Below are 17573 nucleotides of genomic sequence, written 5' to 3'. Positions count from 1 at the left end.
AGGAACTGGCCTATATCTATGGAGGCAGCTGGCTTATTGGTCATTGTAATTGCTTTTGCAAAACATTTTCTTAATGAGTAAAGGGTGACATCAATACGATGATCTCAATATCCTTACATCAACTCCTGGTAGCATTCTTATTTCGTCTTCCAGCGTAGCAAAGAGAATAGGAAAGGGAGATTCAGGCAGCCTGAGCTTTCACTGACCTGGATTTGATTTGTGAACTCCATCACTGGAGTGTGTGTGTAAAGCATCTATATTCGATTTTTAATTTGTAAAGATCAGTGCATAGACTTTCTATGAGTTGAATGTCTGTTTATTTCTCCTCTAGCGAGATGCCTTTAGAAGGTCTTCATTTAGCTGTCAGTCCCCCCGCTGGCGTGTCGGCTTTTTCTCTTCGGCGTGCTCCTTGACTGCTTGAAAACGGAATTGTCTGAACACAAGCAAACTTTATTGATCCATATTTCTGTTTGAAAGACCAGAGATTTGTAGAAGGAGGAGACTATTTTTTTTCTCTAGAAAGCTTATTGCAGAGGAGGTCTGCTCATGGCGTAGTAAATCTCTAAGACCGAATGAATGTTACATTCAGCATATATCATAAGCTTCATTTTGATGATTTATCTTAGATCTTAGGTAGTTTTTTACCCCATACTCACCGTTTTTTTTTCTGGCAGGGTCCCCACCTTGTGCCCAGGGCTGTTTCACTCTACCCTGGAGATAGTGATCCGGTCAACACTTGGGCATTTCCTACATCAAGATGTAGAGTACACGATTCTAAAGCCCTTCTGGGCCTCTGGCTTTTGGTCCCAGGGGAGTAACTTGTGTAAGGAAAGAACTGTCCTTAGGGATTGAAGATAAAATGCTTGTTTTGCATCTCTTGTGCATCTGAGTCGCTGACTAGACAGTTCTTGACGTTGTCTTCTAATATCCATAGGTGTCCTGGACTTGGGCAGTTGTGAGGATATAGTTAATTAAGCCGCATTAGGGCAAATATACACACTTGTTAAAACACTTAATTTGCCTCAGTAATATTGATTACATGGCAGAAGTTTGTTTAAACTGAATGGTATTTTTTTCCCCTACTGTTACAGTCCTTGAGTGCAATCTGTATAATAGCTAATAGCCATCATCAATTAAATATCATGTTAGTTGTAAAGTAATGTCATAAGAATTGATTTGGACTTGGCAGTGGAGGAGAGCTCTCCCTTCAAAGCCAATGTAGGTGATTAGCCAGAGTTTTAAGCAGAATCATGGTTCATATAAACTGTGTATATTTTATAGACTTATAGCTGCTCTATATTACATGAGAGCCCATTATATTAAAGAAAAGCTCAGACGGTTAATTATGCAAAACATCATGTATGCAATTACCCAGCATTATTATGCATTTAACAGTCTTATTGATTTGCCAGTAGCTCGCTTACTGTATTTAGAGCTATAAACAAGGGAGGCGCACCCCCAGATTGACATAGGTCCAAGAAAACAAGCTAAGGATGAATTACACTAGTAAGCGCTCCTGCATCAGATCAAATCCTTCAATACAGAAACTGTCAACAACTGTAATGAGCAACACATTGTGATATCACAGGACCATTTCTTTTCCCATTAATAAAGTTTATCAACCAGGAAGCATCAGAAATCACCTGGTAACGCAAACTGAAGCAATTGCAATTTCCTACATCTAAAATAGTCTGGATAGCTTAACAAGGCACTGGGCAGTGGCCTCTGGCTGGAATGATACAGTAAGATAGGATGCAGGCACTTTCTAACGCATACACTTAGAACACCCCCAGTGTGAATAGCGCATTTCTCTTTGCTGAAAAGGAATGGAATCCATTTCCCTTCCTTTGTTTTAGGGACAACAGCAGGAGGAAAGGCACAAGGTTTTATAGGTCTTTCTCTATATCCGATTGGATGGCCAACCATCCTGGATTGTCTGGACTAAGGAAGTCCCAGGACATGAGACTTCAGTGATTAAATCAGGATAGTCGACCAACCTAATTTCAGAGCAAAATTGAACACTGGAGCCCTAAAAGCAGATAGGGCTTCAGCAAGGTCCTTCCTGGTCATGGTTTAGCCCTAGGTATGAAATTATATTCCTGGGGTGCTTTCAACGACTGGCCAGAAATGAGTTCCAAGTCTCCTGTTTTTATTTGTCCTAAACTTCTTTGCTTAGTGTAGCACGCGTGGCCCTTGACAGAACTGGGAAAGCGTTCAGCTTAGATAGAGGCTCCGATTTGTTACTTGAAGGAGCTGGCCCCTGGTTCCCACACAACTTAGCTACATCTCTTGTCAACAACTCAAGCATCAGCTTTGTGGGGAGCTGTTTGCTTACTCTGGTTCTTGACAGAGTGAGTTGCAAAGAGTCTTTTAGACTAAACGCACAAGTTATTTGTTCAAAGAATCAAGAAGCGGCATCACTAAATCATTGTGATCATGTTATGCAGACCTCTGTTCCATTAGATGGGCCTCCACGTTTATTAAAGAAGACCTAAAATAGTATCTAAGTGTGTGTGCATATGTGCGCATGTGTTTTAATCTTTCTGGCGTGTGGGTCAGGATTTACAATTCCTTCTTTACAATTAATGGTCTCCTTCTGTTAGGTTAACCAGGCAGACCTGAAGATATTTCTTATTAAAAGAAAAAATCCTCTCTCTTCCTTCCCCAACTAAGCCAGTGTACCTTAATGCAATGATGATATGTTAGACCCAGCAGTTGTCAAAGCAGCGTATTACTGTGATGCCATAATGACACCCTGTCTCTGTAAAGTAGTCATGTTTTCTCAAATCACACGTTGCACCGTTGATTTCTGACATGACACTTCATTCGGTTGCTTTCTCTTTCTTCAGCATCACCATTCTTTGACAATAGCAGCTGGTGCCCATTTTGTTACTAAGTGATTCACATTTTGCCACTTTACGAGAGTGCAATTAGTTGAAGCAGGAGAGAAAAAAAAAAAGCTCATTGTAAAGTGGCGTGCTTGGAGTTGTAACTCAGACTGCCAGCGGAGCTGCTGGGGTCATGAGCTTGGAAGCCTGGGCCTCGGGGAGCTGCTGCCTTAGTCTTGGAGGTTTTCTTCTTAAAGCATTAAAACAAAACCCAAAACCTATAGGCTAATAAAAGCTTCTTATTTTTTGAAACAAAAATACTTAAATATTCAATCTGGTGATTTCGACAGGTAGAAAACCGACCAATCCTTATAACTTCATTCCTACTTTGGATAGGTTAAGTGATGAGCGATAGGACTTTCGATAACCTTCCTTTCCAACCCTGAAATTCTCTGATTCAGTGAGAGAACTAAGGATTCTGTCTTCTCTCTCTCTCTCTCTGTCTTCTCATATTTGTAAGCTTGCAGGTTTGCTGGCTCCATTGTTGTTATGTAAAACTTTGAGATATAAATTGATAAAGTGTTTGGAATTTATAATGATGATGGGTACCTTTTCGGGCCCTTAAGGATGACAAGGAAGAAAATAAACTAGTGAGTTGTTTAGTTGTCATTTATTTAGCCTATTTAGGTGTCTGTCACTGAAATAGGTATAATAAAATTTCAAAAAATCTTTCCTTGGTGTTAAAATCAGGAAGGCCAAAGAAGATCTGTACACATGTGTTGCATTGATGCACCACTTTTTTTAGGAGGGAAATAAAGTAGCAAATGAACTCAAGTTTGGTATAAAATTCAAAAGATGAAATGCAGCTGCTTATTACAAACTTTTATTGGATTGGCCAAAATGTTCGTTCGGGTTTAGGTAAAACTAAAAGACACATTTTTAACTTTCACGAAGAACTGTTGAACAACGTATTCACTAACCGAACGAACTTTTTGGGCAACCCAATAGTTTGGTGAAAGGGTTAATAATATTTAATCATATATAAGCCTATGGAACGTAGGCTTAAGTCCCTTCTGGGAAATGTAGACCACTCTGGACACCTACACATTGCCCAGAAATTCACAGCAATTCACTCACAGTCATACATTTACCTGGATCTAGGTAGCCTCTCTGAAAACAAGCTTGATAATTATAATATAAATGGAATATTAACTTACAGATTATCTTGTTTTCCCCCTCCAGCAGCAACTTATTGATTCTTATTCTTTTTGTCTGTCACTTTCTCCCTATACATGAACACCTGTACGTACAGTTAATCAACTGTCAAAAATTACATTTTTAAATAGTCCAGCAACCAAGAAGCTTTATCTGCCTGGTCATTAGTATCTAACACCAAAGATAAATTTTACTCTTGCTAACCCTTAAGCAAGGCTGGGCGAGAAGTTCCTATGTTGAAGCAGGATCATCAGAATTTATATATAAATGTATATATATGTATAATATATATAATAGAACATATATAGAATATATATAGAATACAGAAGACTATATCTCAAACTGTATTGAAAATACTTTCTAAAGCACTGCAATGTCCCTGGCCTCTGGAAAGCTGTTATATCCCTCAAATTTAGTTTCTTATAAAGAACATAAATGTTGTTCTTGATATGGTTGTTTCTCCGTCCAGTTTATTCTCAGGGTGTTCACTCAGAGAAGATTTTTAGAAAGTTGCTTCTCTTTTTCCCTTGTGTCTCCCATCATTTCTCTTAAAATAATAAAATAAAAGCAACTCTACAGAGCCTTTAAAATAAATATTTCCCACATTTTCCCAACACATGTTATTTCTGTTCATAATTCTTAACTAAATTTAGATTTTTATTAATCCAGTGTGACCTAAAATTTCTGCGTTAACAGCACAATGTGGAATTGGGCTTATTCTCTTTGGCTCCAGATAAAGCCATCATCTTGGAAATGGCTCTTTCTGACAAAAAGGTGTTCTTTTGAAATAAAGTCTTATTCACTACATTCCTCTTAGAGTTAATGTGAATTTTAGTGCCTCTAATTTTAGATTGAAGTGAAGTCTAGAATAAAACCCACCAGCTGACAATTGAATTTATAGATAGTTGTGAATATCTCAGGCTTGAATAATAGAGCTGTAGAATTTCAGAGACAGAGAGGGAGAGAATTAAGACCCACTGTAGTTTTAGGGTATAATGTAATGGTGTCTAGGAAATGTTCAGTGTAATGAGCTAAGTAGTAATTAGGAGACAACTGTGTTCTTTCAGATTCTGTTTCGGTGTCACTCCAAACCCTGGGGAGGGTGACTCAACGGGGTGGCCTTGTAGCCAGCGTGGTGGCTTCTTCAGCCACTTTTCCACTCATGGGTGAGTGTGAATGTCATAGAGCCTCTGTGTGTGCCAGCTCTACCCCTCTGTGCTTGGCTATTTAAAATCATCAGTGAACACCTTGAAAAACTCTCTGTTGGCTTCAGGACATTTCCGCACTGGACTTTGGAGTCAGCCCTGAGTTGAAATCCCGACTCTTCCACTTCCAAACTGTATGACTTTCAGGAAATTGTTTGATGTCTGAGGCTCTGTTTCCTAAAGAGTAATACCTCCCTCACAAGGTTGTCTTGGGGATTAAATGAGGTAATATTTGGAAAGTACTCAGGTCAATGCCTGACATGTAGTAAGCACTTGATAAATGGCAACTCTATTATTATTTCCACTGGGCAAAAAGGTATTCATTAAGGAAGCAGTTCATGTCTGAGAAGAAACATAGAAAACCTACAGCACCGATCCAGCATGTTCACTTTCCTTTACAGCTACAATGGCCAGACTTGTGTAGAAGAGATTGCCACTGTCCAAAGGCTTCCCCGACCACTTGAACTTCCTGAATTTTCTTGCTTCCATCCAGATTATTGCAAAGTTAGGGGCTGAGATTTTCGAGGAGACAGCTGGCTGGAGACACCCAATTTTTCAAAGACCTTAACAACATGCATTTGACACATAAACATTTGGTGACTTTGCAAATAACCCTTCCATAAATAGGAGGGTGATTCCTGGCCTTGTTTCTCAGTCAAGAGTTCTGCACATTTTAGAAGTCCATGAGAAAACGCCCGAGGGAAAGAAAATTGGGATAAAATTGAACAGAGACAATCCAAGAAAAGAGAGAGAGAGAAAAGAAGGCCCAGGGAAAGCGTGGTCTGTTTTGTGATCAAGCAGCAAAGCAACTCTCCTTGGGAAAAAGAAAAAATGATTAAGAAATGGTGCCTCGAAGGCAGATGGCGAAAGAGTTCATTGTCGTGGCTGTGAGAGATTCAGTGCCGGAGAGAGGAAAGGGGAGCGACCGTGTTTTAGTACCCTAACAACTTCTAACTGTAGTCTAAGATCATAATGTATGTGCGAGCAGTCCAGTAATTATAAGGTAATAAGTGAAGTGGTAGAGTAAGTGCTTTAAATTAAAAGGAATTTGCAGGGCTGCTGTAAGTCAGTGCCGACCCGCTTTCTTTCAAACGTTGACTTGAGGAAAAGTGCTTAGCCCAGGGTGCAAGCTGGGAGACAAGGAGAGCGATCTATTAATTACAGAGCTCATTAACAGTGACGGGGACAAGGCAGCAGATGCGGGAGGGAGCGGACGCCCGGTTCAGGCTGGAGGGGGCTATTTTTTCTTTCACTAGTTCTTGATGAAAGGACAACACAAGTGGGTGGGCGAAAGCAAGAAGATATTTTTGTGGATTTCTCCTTCCTGTTTGCTTTCTTCACATCCTGAGTTTGCTTTACTTTAGAAAGAGGCACAAAACTTCCAATGGGAAATCTGTTAGGAAAGAGGCAAATTCTTGCTCTGGATGCTTTGCTCTTGAGACCGCCTTCTCGGAACCGTTCAGTGAACATTCCCTGATAGGAAATAACCATATTTTTCTTCTTTTGAAAGTAACAGAACAGTGGGGGAAGGGGGCACCCGGAGGAGAGCATGAAATTTGTGCAGTGATAAAATATCATTAGATTTATAGTGAAAGAGATAATTGCATCCCTTCGGTTATCCTGTGACTACTCCCCCAAATTCGAGTGAATGACCATTACCCTGTGAGATTCCCATAAATCAACTTTCCACTGGGAAGCAATTATCTAAGTTTGTTTCTCAACTGTCACCTCTTCTTTCTATAGTGGGCTCTCAGAAGGTTCCTAGAGACTTTGCTAAAAGGGGTTTTGCACTATGGCGAACCGGAAAGAAAATAGGACCAATTATATCTTTTCATCTAATTACCTCTTCCGAAATTTAATCACTTACGGGTCTGACAAAGTAAGAGGGGCAGTCTGTTTCTTCTAGATAAGAGAGAGAGTTTGTTAGATTAGATGCTTCATCATATTTCCTTTTAGGAGGTATGATGTTAAAAGACCAAAGGAAGGGGAGAAAAAGAGACCATCGCAAATCTCATTTTTTCAGGGCAAAACTTGATACATCCTTACTTTGCTGAATATGAAGTATCAGGTTTATGGATTCACAGGTACACTGAAGGCTCAAATGGCTTTTAGTGATTCCTCTCTTCAACAGTGGCAAATCGCACATGCAGACACGGACACATGTAAACACATGTACATATTTATTAATCAATGCTGGTGATCATTTCACTGTTTTGTGGGCTCTAGGAAATAATCCTTAAATATTGGCTAGCATTTTATCCTTGATGTCTTTCTGTATCGCTAAATGTCTAGGAAATAGAGCAATTTAATTAAAGAGGCAACGTGATTGAGGATATATTCCCTGTGTGTCTTAGATCAATAAAAGACACAGTTATGCTTATGGAAGCGTGCTGACAAACAGTAATTACAGAGCTGAGGAATCATCTGTTCGGTCTTGACAATAAAAGTTTAGTTCTGCTCATAATAAAATGACTGCAACATCAGAAAATGGAAGAGAAAAGTAGAGTGAGGATAAGGGTAATTTTAGAAGTGATATGGACTTTGCAAATTACTCCTCTTCTGAGGCTAAATTTAGAATCTAGAGAGTTGATTTAGATATTGACAGTGGTTCTTGAAGAGAAAGGTAAAACGAAAGGAACTGGATCTGTTAGAGCTTTTGTTTATGGCCTGTCTGGGCACTTTGATGTAACCCTGTCACGCCCTTATGCTGATTACCTTGTTGTAGAACAAGAGATATTGACTAGAGAATGATGTGTAGTCCCTAGTTCTTATGCAGCACTCTCAAAGAGCAATGTCTTTAACGTATGAATTCTTCTCTCTTTTTTTTTTTTCTCCTTTCGATCTTTTTTTTCACTTTCTCTATTTTTTCACCTTCTCTTTGTTTCTACCTCTTTTGGTATCTGTGTTTGACACTCTCTCCTCTTTCTCTCTCTGTTTGCACCTCCCTAAACCTCAGGCTTCTCTGCAGAATGTCAAACAAAGATCGACACATTGATTCCAGCTGTTCGTCCTTCATCAAGACGGAACCCTCCAGCCCGGCCTCCCTGACGGACAGCGTCAACCACCACAGCCCAGGTGGCTCTTCAGACGCCAGCGGGAGCTACAGTTCAACCATGAATGGCCATCAGAACGGACTTGATTCGCCACCTCTCTACCCTTCTGCTCCTATCCTAGGAGGTAGTGGGCCTGTCCGGAAACTGTACGATGACTGCTCCAGCACCATTGTTGAAGACCCCCAGACCAAGTGCGAATACATGCTCAACTCGATGCCCAAGAGACTGTGTTTAGTGTGCGGTGACATCGCGTCTGGGTACCACTATGGGGTAGCATCCTGTGAAGCCTGCAAGGCATTCTTCAAGAGGACGATTCAAGGTGAGTGAGGGTTGCACCTGGCGATACCCACCCTCCTCCAGCCTCATGTGATGGTTGGTTGGTTGGTTTTCGTGGTTCTGGCCCTTGTTAGTCAAGTTGTGCATTCTTAATTCTATCTTGAGTACAAAATAGAAATAGATGAAAATAGATAGTGGAGGGTTTGTAGAATAGACTCCCCACCCCCCCACCCCCCCATCCCCACATATGCTCCCTATCAATTCCGCGTTTACTATCAAGCTCTAAAGATGGAATGATAATAAGCTATGGGTGGAGTTTGAAAGAGCACAGCTGTTATTAGAGCAGTGGGGGTCTGCATAGCCACTGAACCGATGCACACTGGACAAATAGTGCTTTTACCTCTTCTGTTCTTCGTATAGCTGAAATGATAAATATTTTAGACCAGTGGTTTTCAAAGTAGAGTGTGCATCAAACTCGCCTGGAGAGCTTGTGAAAATGCAGATCACCCACTCCCAGAGCTTCTGATTCATTAGATCTGTCTTGGGTAGGGGGTCTGAAAATTTATATTTCTAACAAGTTTTCAGACGATGCTGATGCTGGTCCAGGAACTACACTTTTGAGAATCACGTCTCTAAACAAATTTAATTTTCTACGCCCTTCCTTCTTTTCCTGTGGTTGGATGTACTTTCCCCACCTTTTTAATAAATTTGTATGAAAAAGCTTCCAAACTGTACCAAAATATAAAATATGCTTCCAACGTATGTAAGACATACCCAAACCTTTATAGATCTCCGGATTTATAAATAACAATATTATTTCCCACCGAAAAATGTAGAAAAACATGACTAAAATTTGTATGTGACCCTTTAAACTAGGAATCCACAAATACAAAACTCAGCTCCTTTTCAAAGCTATAGATATATATCTTACAGAAAATTACATTTCACTTGTTTAGATCCTTTGTGATACACTTTGGAAGAAAATAGAGGAAGGAAAGAATCATTGTTTATTGAGGATCCCCAGCACACCAGTGATTCTATTCTGCTCTGCTCCGTGGTTTACAAAGCGTATCTTCTGGGAATGTCCTGGCGGTCCAATGGTTAGGACTCCACGCTTTCACTGCTGAGGGCCCGGGTTCACTCTCTAGTCAGGGAACTGAGATTCCACAAAGCACGTAGCATGGCCAAAACAAAAATACCCAAAATGTATCTTCTTAACCAGTTATAGATACAAGTGTGTTTTCCCTCATGTCAGTGGTTCTCAACCTTGCAGGCTCACAGGAGTCACCTGGAGACATAAAAAAAAATACTGATGCCTAGGCTCATACCTCCAAATTCAGAATTAATTGGCCTTGGGTGCAGCCAGGGCAAGCGGGGATTTATGAAAGCTTCCTAGTTAATGCTTCATCTAAAGCCGAGGTTAAGAACCACTGCACTATACTGTGCTGTGTTCTGTGACAGTGCTTTTGAAAGTGTGGCCGCTCTCAGTATCACCAGGGAATTTGTTAGAAATGCAGATTCCCATCCTTCATCCCAGATTACCTCCGTCAGAATCCCTGGGGGAGGGCCCAGCAATTCGTGCTTTGCCAAGCCCTCCAGGTGACTCTGATGCTCACCCGAGTTTGAGAACCACAGCTCTATTACCGTGTTGCTGCTGATTTACCGCTGACAACTCTTCTTTGTCGTCTACTGGTCCCTTGTTGGACATAACTGAAATCAGTTTAATAACTGTGTGACATGCTTACTGGTTTTTAAAGTGCAAAGGAGATGATGTTTGTTAAACTCTAATCCTTCTAAATGTTTTAACAAAAGGTGATTCTGAACCCCTTTATGAGCACAGAGAGTAATCTTCTACCCTTTCCTTTTACGAGCATGTGGGCGGGCAAGTCTTTTCACCCAGTAGCACTGAAGATCAGTGATTGTCCTGAGTGGAACAGGTGGTACCATCTCCCATTGCTTTTGTGCTGTCTATTACATAATCACTTCCTTGATGTATGGCTGATGAATACACAGTTAAAGAGTTAAAGTGCACAGTTGTTCAAGATATCATAACTCTTACATAATAGAGTGGATCTATCAGCCTAATCTTTTCACGGCCTTTCATAGTTTTAACGGAAGAACACAAGCCAAGTTAGTGTGGCGTATGTATGAATTACCTAAATATTTTAATAGCTGTATCTTCATATTTAATTGATCACCATAGCCATATTTTATTCGCATTTTCTTACAAAAATCCTTCATCCACTGGATCTTTATTTTCCTTCTTCTCATTTATAAACTGAAGGCGTTAATACCTACCTCAAGGAATGCTTCTGGATAAAGTGAAATACAAAATCACATGTAAAGTGAGTAAATAAACAATGATGATCTGTATGCAAAGCTTCCTCCCACTTTGGGGCATTTGAAAGTATCTCTTCAGCCTACTTACTAGATTGCAAAACTTGAGAATGAAAACACACTTCAAATCTTCGGGTTCCTACCACCCATTGTCCAACAGTATTAGAATATGGATGCTACAGAACATCTCAGATTTAAACTGTTAGTAATTTGGTTTTGTTAATTCAGTTTACACAGCTCGGGGTCTAACTACACAAAGATAAGGGAGTGTTTGGGGATAAATTAACAAACACTGTGTACGCTGGTATAAGCAAAATGGTCTCAAAATGAAAATCACTCCCATTTACTCAACAAATATTGACTAAAAACCTACTGTGGGCCTGGCACTGTGCTGGCCTGAGTTTCAGCTTAGCAACACTGTGTGAAAGCTTGGTTCCCAAAGGTTTGTGGATTGCAGTGAATTCCTCCTATAAATGTCTCCTGCTTTGAGGGAATACCAAAGTTTTTTGTTTTGGGAGGGGGGGGGGATTGAAACAACGTGGTCCTCAGTATGTTTTCCAAAGATAGGACAACTATGTGAAAACATTTCCTGACAGTTGTTTAAAAAAAAAGAAAAAGAAAAAGAAATCCTATCGCTTAGCTATTAATAGCCGTGCAATAGTTACTTACCGAGCGATCCCTGGAATAGAACAATTGCACTTCTATCGCTGATTCTTCCTTAGGATGCTGAAATGCTACCAAAAGCCTCACAGGGTGAACCACAGGGTGATTCTTGGCATTGATGTATAGTGCTCAGTTCTACTCCATATTGGAGACAGCAACTTTCAAGGATTTTGAGCAGCAGACATGTCACTGTCCGGATTAGCACTCTGGGCTTGCCCACCTGGCTGTGCTTGTAGCTGGCAGCTGGGTGGCACTCCTGCTGCCCTGCTACCCTGCTAGCTACATCAGCGGGCATCACGCCGTGATACTCACTTAGCCCCCAAAAAGCAGTGAGGCAAATAAAGGGATTAAATTGTGAAAGTGTAATGTAATAATTAGGGCGGTAATTGTAAGGGAGATTGGAACGGCCCCTCCTTCCTCTGGCCAACTAGTGATAGCGATTCAACTCGGAAGATGTTGAAAGTGGCCGAATCTGTTGCATCATCACAGATGCTTAGTCTGATGTGGAAGGGACCATAGAATCCATTCTCATGCCTTGAGGCAGCATTGCAGCCAAACTCTCCTTGACCGATGGTAGTCTTTCCCTTCCCTCCCTTAAAGCTCTCCTGCAGAATGAGAAAGGATTATGCAACTGCCCTTAAGAACAAGTCTTCCCACCATCTCATAGCCGCTGTGGCCAAGGGGGTAAGTGTGGCTGCCTGGTTCTGGTCTCATTGACTTGACTAAGGGACATATATATTCAAAGCCATAGTCATGGGAATATTTCCTCTTTAGAATTTTTATTTCTTGTGATAATAATTTAAGATTGGTTATCCAATATGCAATACATTTTAATAGTTGGACAAAATACTTCTTAAATTTAGAGCCAAAAGAACATATATTCAGAGCGCCTCTTGCGAAAAGTAATGAGAATTGTTCTTTTCAAAGCTGAATGTGGTATTCTAGTTGCGAAAGGCAATTAATCATAAATTTCAGTGAAAGTCAACCAGAAAGGCATATTTTATTTATTGACTGTTTCCAAGTTATCATTGGAAAACTATTGAATTAGGTCAACACTTAAGTAAAAGTCAAAGTTTTGGAAGGTTTTAGTTTGCTTTTTTCTTTCTTTTCTTTTTTTTCCTGACCAAAAACTTTTTAGAGGATTTTGACTGTTCTATCATCCCACAGGGTTACAATGGCAGCAATGATTTCATTGTCATTTTCTAGGCTTATTAATTTTTGTGTGTGATATCGTTATTCTGATTTTTTTTTCTAATTCTAGTTTGGCCTTAATTCATAAATGAGTGGGAACTTCTGTGGGTTTTTTTTTGTGGTACCTTCTCATTAAGAGTTTTCCCTGGATTCTTATTAAGGAGGTAAGAGAAGGAAAATATCTTTATATCCCCCCAAAGTCAATATATGTTTCATTATTTAATTCACAAAACACTAGCCCCGTGAAGTTTTTATGTCTATTTAAGAATATGGAAAATAAATTGTATATATTTATTAATATAACCATTTCAACCGTTCATTCTTGTGCTAGAAATATGGCATTCCCCCCTCTTTTAAAAAGGATATTATATATTTTAAAAATAGGAGATTATTTTTTTTAAGATATTCTTTCTAGCATGGGTTTTGGATTCATATAAAACCAGGTCCAAGTCTTAGCCACTTACCTGCTGAGAGGCCATAACTTCTCTGTGCCTCCCTTCCCCAGGTGGTAAGGATTAAATGAAGAGACTATCAAAGCACCTGGCCCATAGTAAGGGCTCAATAATTGATTGACTCTGGTTGATACTGGCAGTATGACTGGACTATTCAAGCACGGGGTGGTTCAAATACTCTAGGACAAATAGATGTCTTTGATGCTAAACTAGAAGGACCTGTGAGCTTCTCAGCTCACAGCTACCCCCCTTTTGCTCTGATAGTAAACTTTCTCTCCCTGTAGCCATTTTTCACAATAGTGCCCTTTTATATTAGAGGGCATTTAGGTGGGCCGATTGGAAATTTGATTGGTTTTATATAGTTTTTTTGGTTTTGTTTTGTTTTGTTTTTTGACTGTGCTGCTCGGCTGGTGGGATCCTAATTCCCTGACCAGGGATTGAACCCAGGCCCTCGGCAGTGAAAGCACCGAGTCCTAACCACTGGCCCACCAGAGAATTCCCCTGGTTTTATGTAGTTTTGTGGTGATCTATTAATTTTTTTTTCTGTGACTGTGGATGGGAAACTAGGTTAATCAGAAAGGGAACCTGAATCTTATCACTTGAGTAAAATATCCCAATTAAGCTTTGAATATGGGATTCAGGAAATAAAAAAGCAGAATGTCTTTGCAGCGTGAAATCTAGGAGGGACCATCATGAGAACCAAGTCCACTGCGGATGCTCGTGGGACCTGAGACAGTGTACACCCACCTATTGTGTATGTAAATATGTAAGCGTTTGTAAATTAAGATAACAAACTGCTAAGTCAAATATGTTCTGTTCTCTTATTTGACAAATACGCCTTCACAGTGGCCTGGGAGGCTAGCTTGGCGTTTTTAATTCTTAGACTCTTAGGAGTTTTGTGTCAGAAAGAGGCAGTAGAAGGAGAGCCAGCTTTTAGCTTGCAGCCCAGCCCATTTCTCTTCCTTCTCCTCTGCCTTCCATCATGTCTGGTACGTAGTGTGGACACCCCTGCCCCCATGTCCAAGGCCCATCCACCCCTTCCTAACAGCTGCACCTTGACCACGCACAGGCCTCGTAATGTGCCCTCTGGCACTGCGGTCCAGCCCAGGCCATCTTTCAGAGGAGCGACCCAGGGGAGAGGGCCACGCAGGTCCTGGAACGGGGTTTGTAGGGGCTTATCCTGGGAATTCAGGAGTCCCGGGTACTGGGGATCATGCGGTCCAAACGGGGCTTGTGTCCTTAGCCTGTGGAAGGGCTTGCACCATGATACTTTCTAAAGCCCAGGGCTTTCGGGTGGGGGGCCCTCCTAGTCTGAGTCCAAAGGTGACACTGATAAGAGCCTAAATCTCACCTTAATCATAGGGCATTAAGAGGAGGAAGGCATATGCTCAAGGTGAATGGGCACAGTCTATGTGTCTGCTATTTTCCACCCTGAATTGTTGACTCCTTCCTGAAGTAGATGGCTTAGTCCTAGAGGACCTTTCCTGGATGTAGCATTTTCTTTGCCATCATGTGCTATTTTAGTCTCAGAATAGAATATTTGCAGCACTGGCGGAAATAACTTACAAATGGAGTGTCTGTACATCATATGAACCTTACCAAGGAAAATAATAAGGTATTATCTGTTCAACTTAAATAGCATTTAGAGAAAATAACTATCCCGGTTTGTATGTAGCATCTTCAAAATGAATATGTTCTAAAATTAAAATTCAAAATAATATGGAATTGTCTAAATTGACTTAACAAATCTCATTGATTATCAGTTTGGATGCAGTGTTAAATTAAATACTGAGGTGATATTTTCAAAAGAAATATTGTCTAAACCTCATTTGCTTTAACTCCGAGCTTGCTTTTGTTATGTTTAACTGACTTGTCCACTTTTCCTTGCATGTGATGCCAATTTTGTCTGAGTTTTTGAAATGCATGAATGTTGCCAAGTTATCAATGAGAAATATTATTCTCCTGCTACTTTAGTTGTTAGCTTCAGTGTTTATTTTAATAGTAAAATTTAGTATTGCAGGCTTTCTTTGTGGGTAAAGAATATGTATTATGCGAATTGATATTTTAGGAAACAGCACAGTTTACAGTTTGATCTCTCTCAGTTTTGACTTAGTGGACCCACTTCTCAGGATAAATGAGTAGTGATTCCTTTTTCATGGTTTGTTCTGACCTTTAGGAATTGGCCTAAATTGTCATCACTTCTGAGGTTGTTGAAGAGCTAATGGTAGCAAAATTCTTCTGTAAAGGACCAGAGGGTAAAACAGATAGTAAATATCTCAGGATCTGTAGGTCACATGCCTTCTCTGTCATGTACTCAATTTTGGTTTGTTTTATTTTTTAAGCTGTTTAAGAACATAAAAACCACTCTGAGCTTGAGGTCATACCAAAACAAACCTAGGGCTAGATTTGAAGGCTGGCCCTAGTTTGGGTAGCTGCTAGACTAAAACACCCTCACTTCATCTTCCTTGTAGGCAACAATGACTGCCAGGATTTTCATATCAGAGGACTTTCTGGACAGCTTTGCATGCATATCATTTATTTAAATTGAAAGCAAGGTCTCTATCGTGATGATATTTTTTAGCCTATTATCTCAGTTTTCAGAATATTTTTTTTCCAGGAATTAGAATTTTCTAGCCTCTTTTCACTGTTCACTATGACATACACATGTGTGTATCAGCCAGTTAATCAGAAAACAGAATCAATGTAAGTGAAAATAAAGTAACATTTAGAGTCACTGACAAAAAGTTGGATCTTGGTTGTATAAAATAAGAGTGATTAATTTTCAGAGATTAAATTGCATGGTTGGTCTTTGATCAGGGAAAAGAAAAGAGAAGAAAATTTAATGTTCCCCACTATTTTTTTGTCCTTCAGATGTTAGGAACTCACATTTGCAACACCAGCATCTCTGGTATCATTTGCATGTTTATTAAACACATTGCATTATGTTACTGTATTTTGAAAGTCATTTAAAATCAACATATTTTAACCTCCTGAAAGGGTATGTTGTCCAGTTGGGTGACAGTAGATAGGAACCTATCCCATGTAAGGGGTATATGCCAGTGGCATTCAAGGAGGAAAAGAATTTGCAATGAAACTTTTTTATGCCATGGTAAAAAGTCCAACTGTAGTTCACTGTCAAATTAGTGAGATTGGATAATTAGTCAAGTTAGGCAGACACAATTCACTTTCCTAAGCAATATATTTGCAAAACGAGTGACCCTCTCTTCTACTGTCTATGTTATTTCACAGTGGTTGGGAAGAAATTATAGTATGCATTTTATGATCCTCTGGTAAATGATATTGCATTTATTTTTATTTATTAAAAAAATGTAGTAATATCGCTAATTCTTAAAAGTGCAATAGTTACAATTAATAAAAGGACAAGCTTGTTAGTAATTTTTTTAAACTTAGTTCTATTTTCACACTTTAACTAAATTTCTAATATATCTGTAATATTAGTATATTCTCCATTGACTCTACTCTGATACGGCCTACGTTATAGAATCAAAAAAAATACGAATGTTATTCTGGATTATCTTTACACATGCATACTTAAGAGGCTATGCTCTCTCTCTTTTTTAAATTTCTGTGAACTTTTTTTTCTTAAATAAAACCCTCTGTACTCAGAAAATAAAATCCATTTCCCATGGTTCACCTGAGCCAGTGTCCTCAGAAGTAGCAGCCAGGAAGGAAAGGGACTCCCAGGTGCTGATTGTAGGTGGAGCTGGCGTGAGAATTGGTGCCCTCTGTGGTTCCACTGTCCTGGTCCACCTGCGCCATCCATACTTACCTGTTCCGGATAAAGTCATTTTCTTACGGGAAAGGAAGCACGTGCATTGCCATTTCCTCCAGGGAATTTGTTGGCGAGTAATTCTCTTTTCCTAGCCTGGCCCAGCCTACCACTGGTCAAATCCACAACCTCTCCCAGCACTCCACACCAGTTCTTCCAGCAAATCACTGGTGAGAAGAAAGTTTGTGTTGTTCACATGCTCAGGTCGGAAGGACTTCACGGATCAGTTCCAATTAATTCTTTAAAAAAACCATTTACTTTCTCGTCTGTTAGCTAGGTGGATTTTTGCATCTGTGATGGGACTTCTTCGGTAGTAGGGTGTGGCTGATACTTTGCCTACAGACAGCTGGACTTGCACGCAGGTCACCCTAGTGTTATCTGATGACTGTTTTGATGAAGAGGCTGGAGGCTGTCCTTTGATAACAAGATGAACTCCCAAGAAAAGGTATCAGTACCTCTCTTAACATTCTAATAGCTTTCATTCTTTCCTCTTGGTTCTCCCTCACTCAGAACCAAGCCCTGACAAATAATGCTGTTTCGTTCAGAGAATAACCAATAAATTA

General features: G+C 39.9%; 1 protein-coding gene across 2 annotated transcripts in view; it reads left to right on the top strand.

Annotated features, from left to right (window-relative positions):
• The window catches only part of LOC130706856 (estrogen-related receptor gamma-like), a 52224-nt gene extending 34857 nt beyond the window's left edge, over positions 1-17367 (top strand). The window contains exons 2-3 of one of the 2 annotated variants that reach the window (XM_057539525.1): positions 8205-8620; positions 17284-17367. In XM_057539525.1, coding sequence (XP_057395508.1) covers positions 8205-8620; positions 17284-17324 — 457 coding nt within the window. In that variant the 3' untranslated portion in view covers positions 17325-17367. Of the gene's footprint in view, positions 1-8204; positions 8621-9533; positions 9730-17283 lie in introns of those variants that run through there. The other variant, XM_057539526.1, reaches the window with a different exon arrangement.
• The last annotated feature ends 206 nt before the right edge of the window (positions 17368-17573 follow it).

This window comes from Balaenoptera acutorostrata, unplaced genomic scaffold, assembly GCF_949987535.1.
Source record: "Balaenoptera acutorostrata unplaced genomic scaffold, mBalAcu1.1 scaffold_1067, whole genome shotgun sequence".
Lineage (NCBI taxonomy): Eukaryota > Metazoa > Chordata > Mammalia > Artiodactyla > Balaenopteridae > Balaenoptera > Balaenoptera acutorostrata.
Note: the sequence above shows the minus strand (reverse complement) of the source record. Positions and strands in the feature narration are given on the sequence as shown.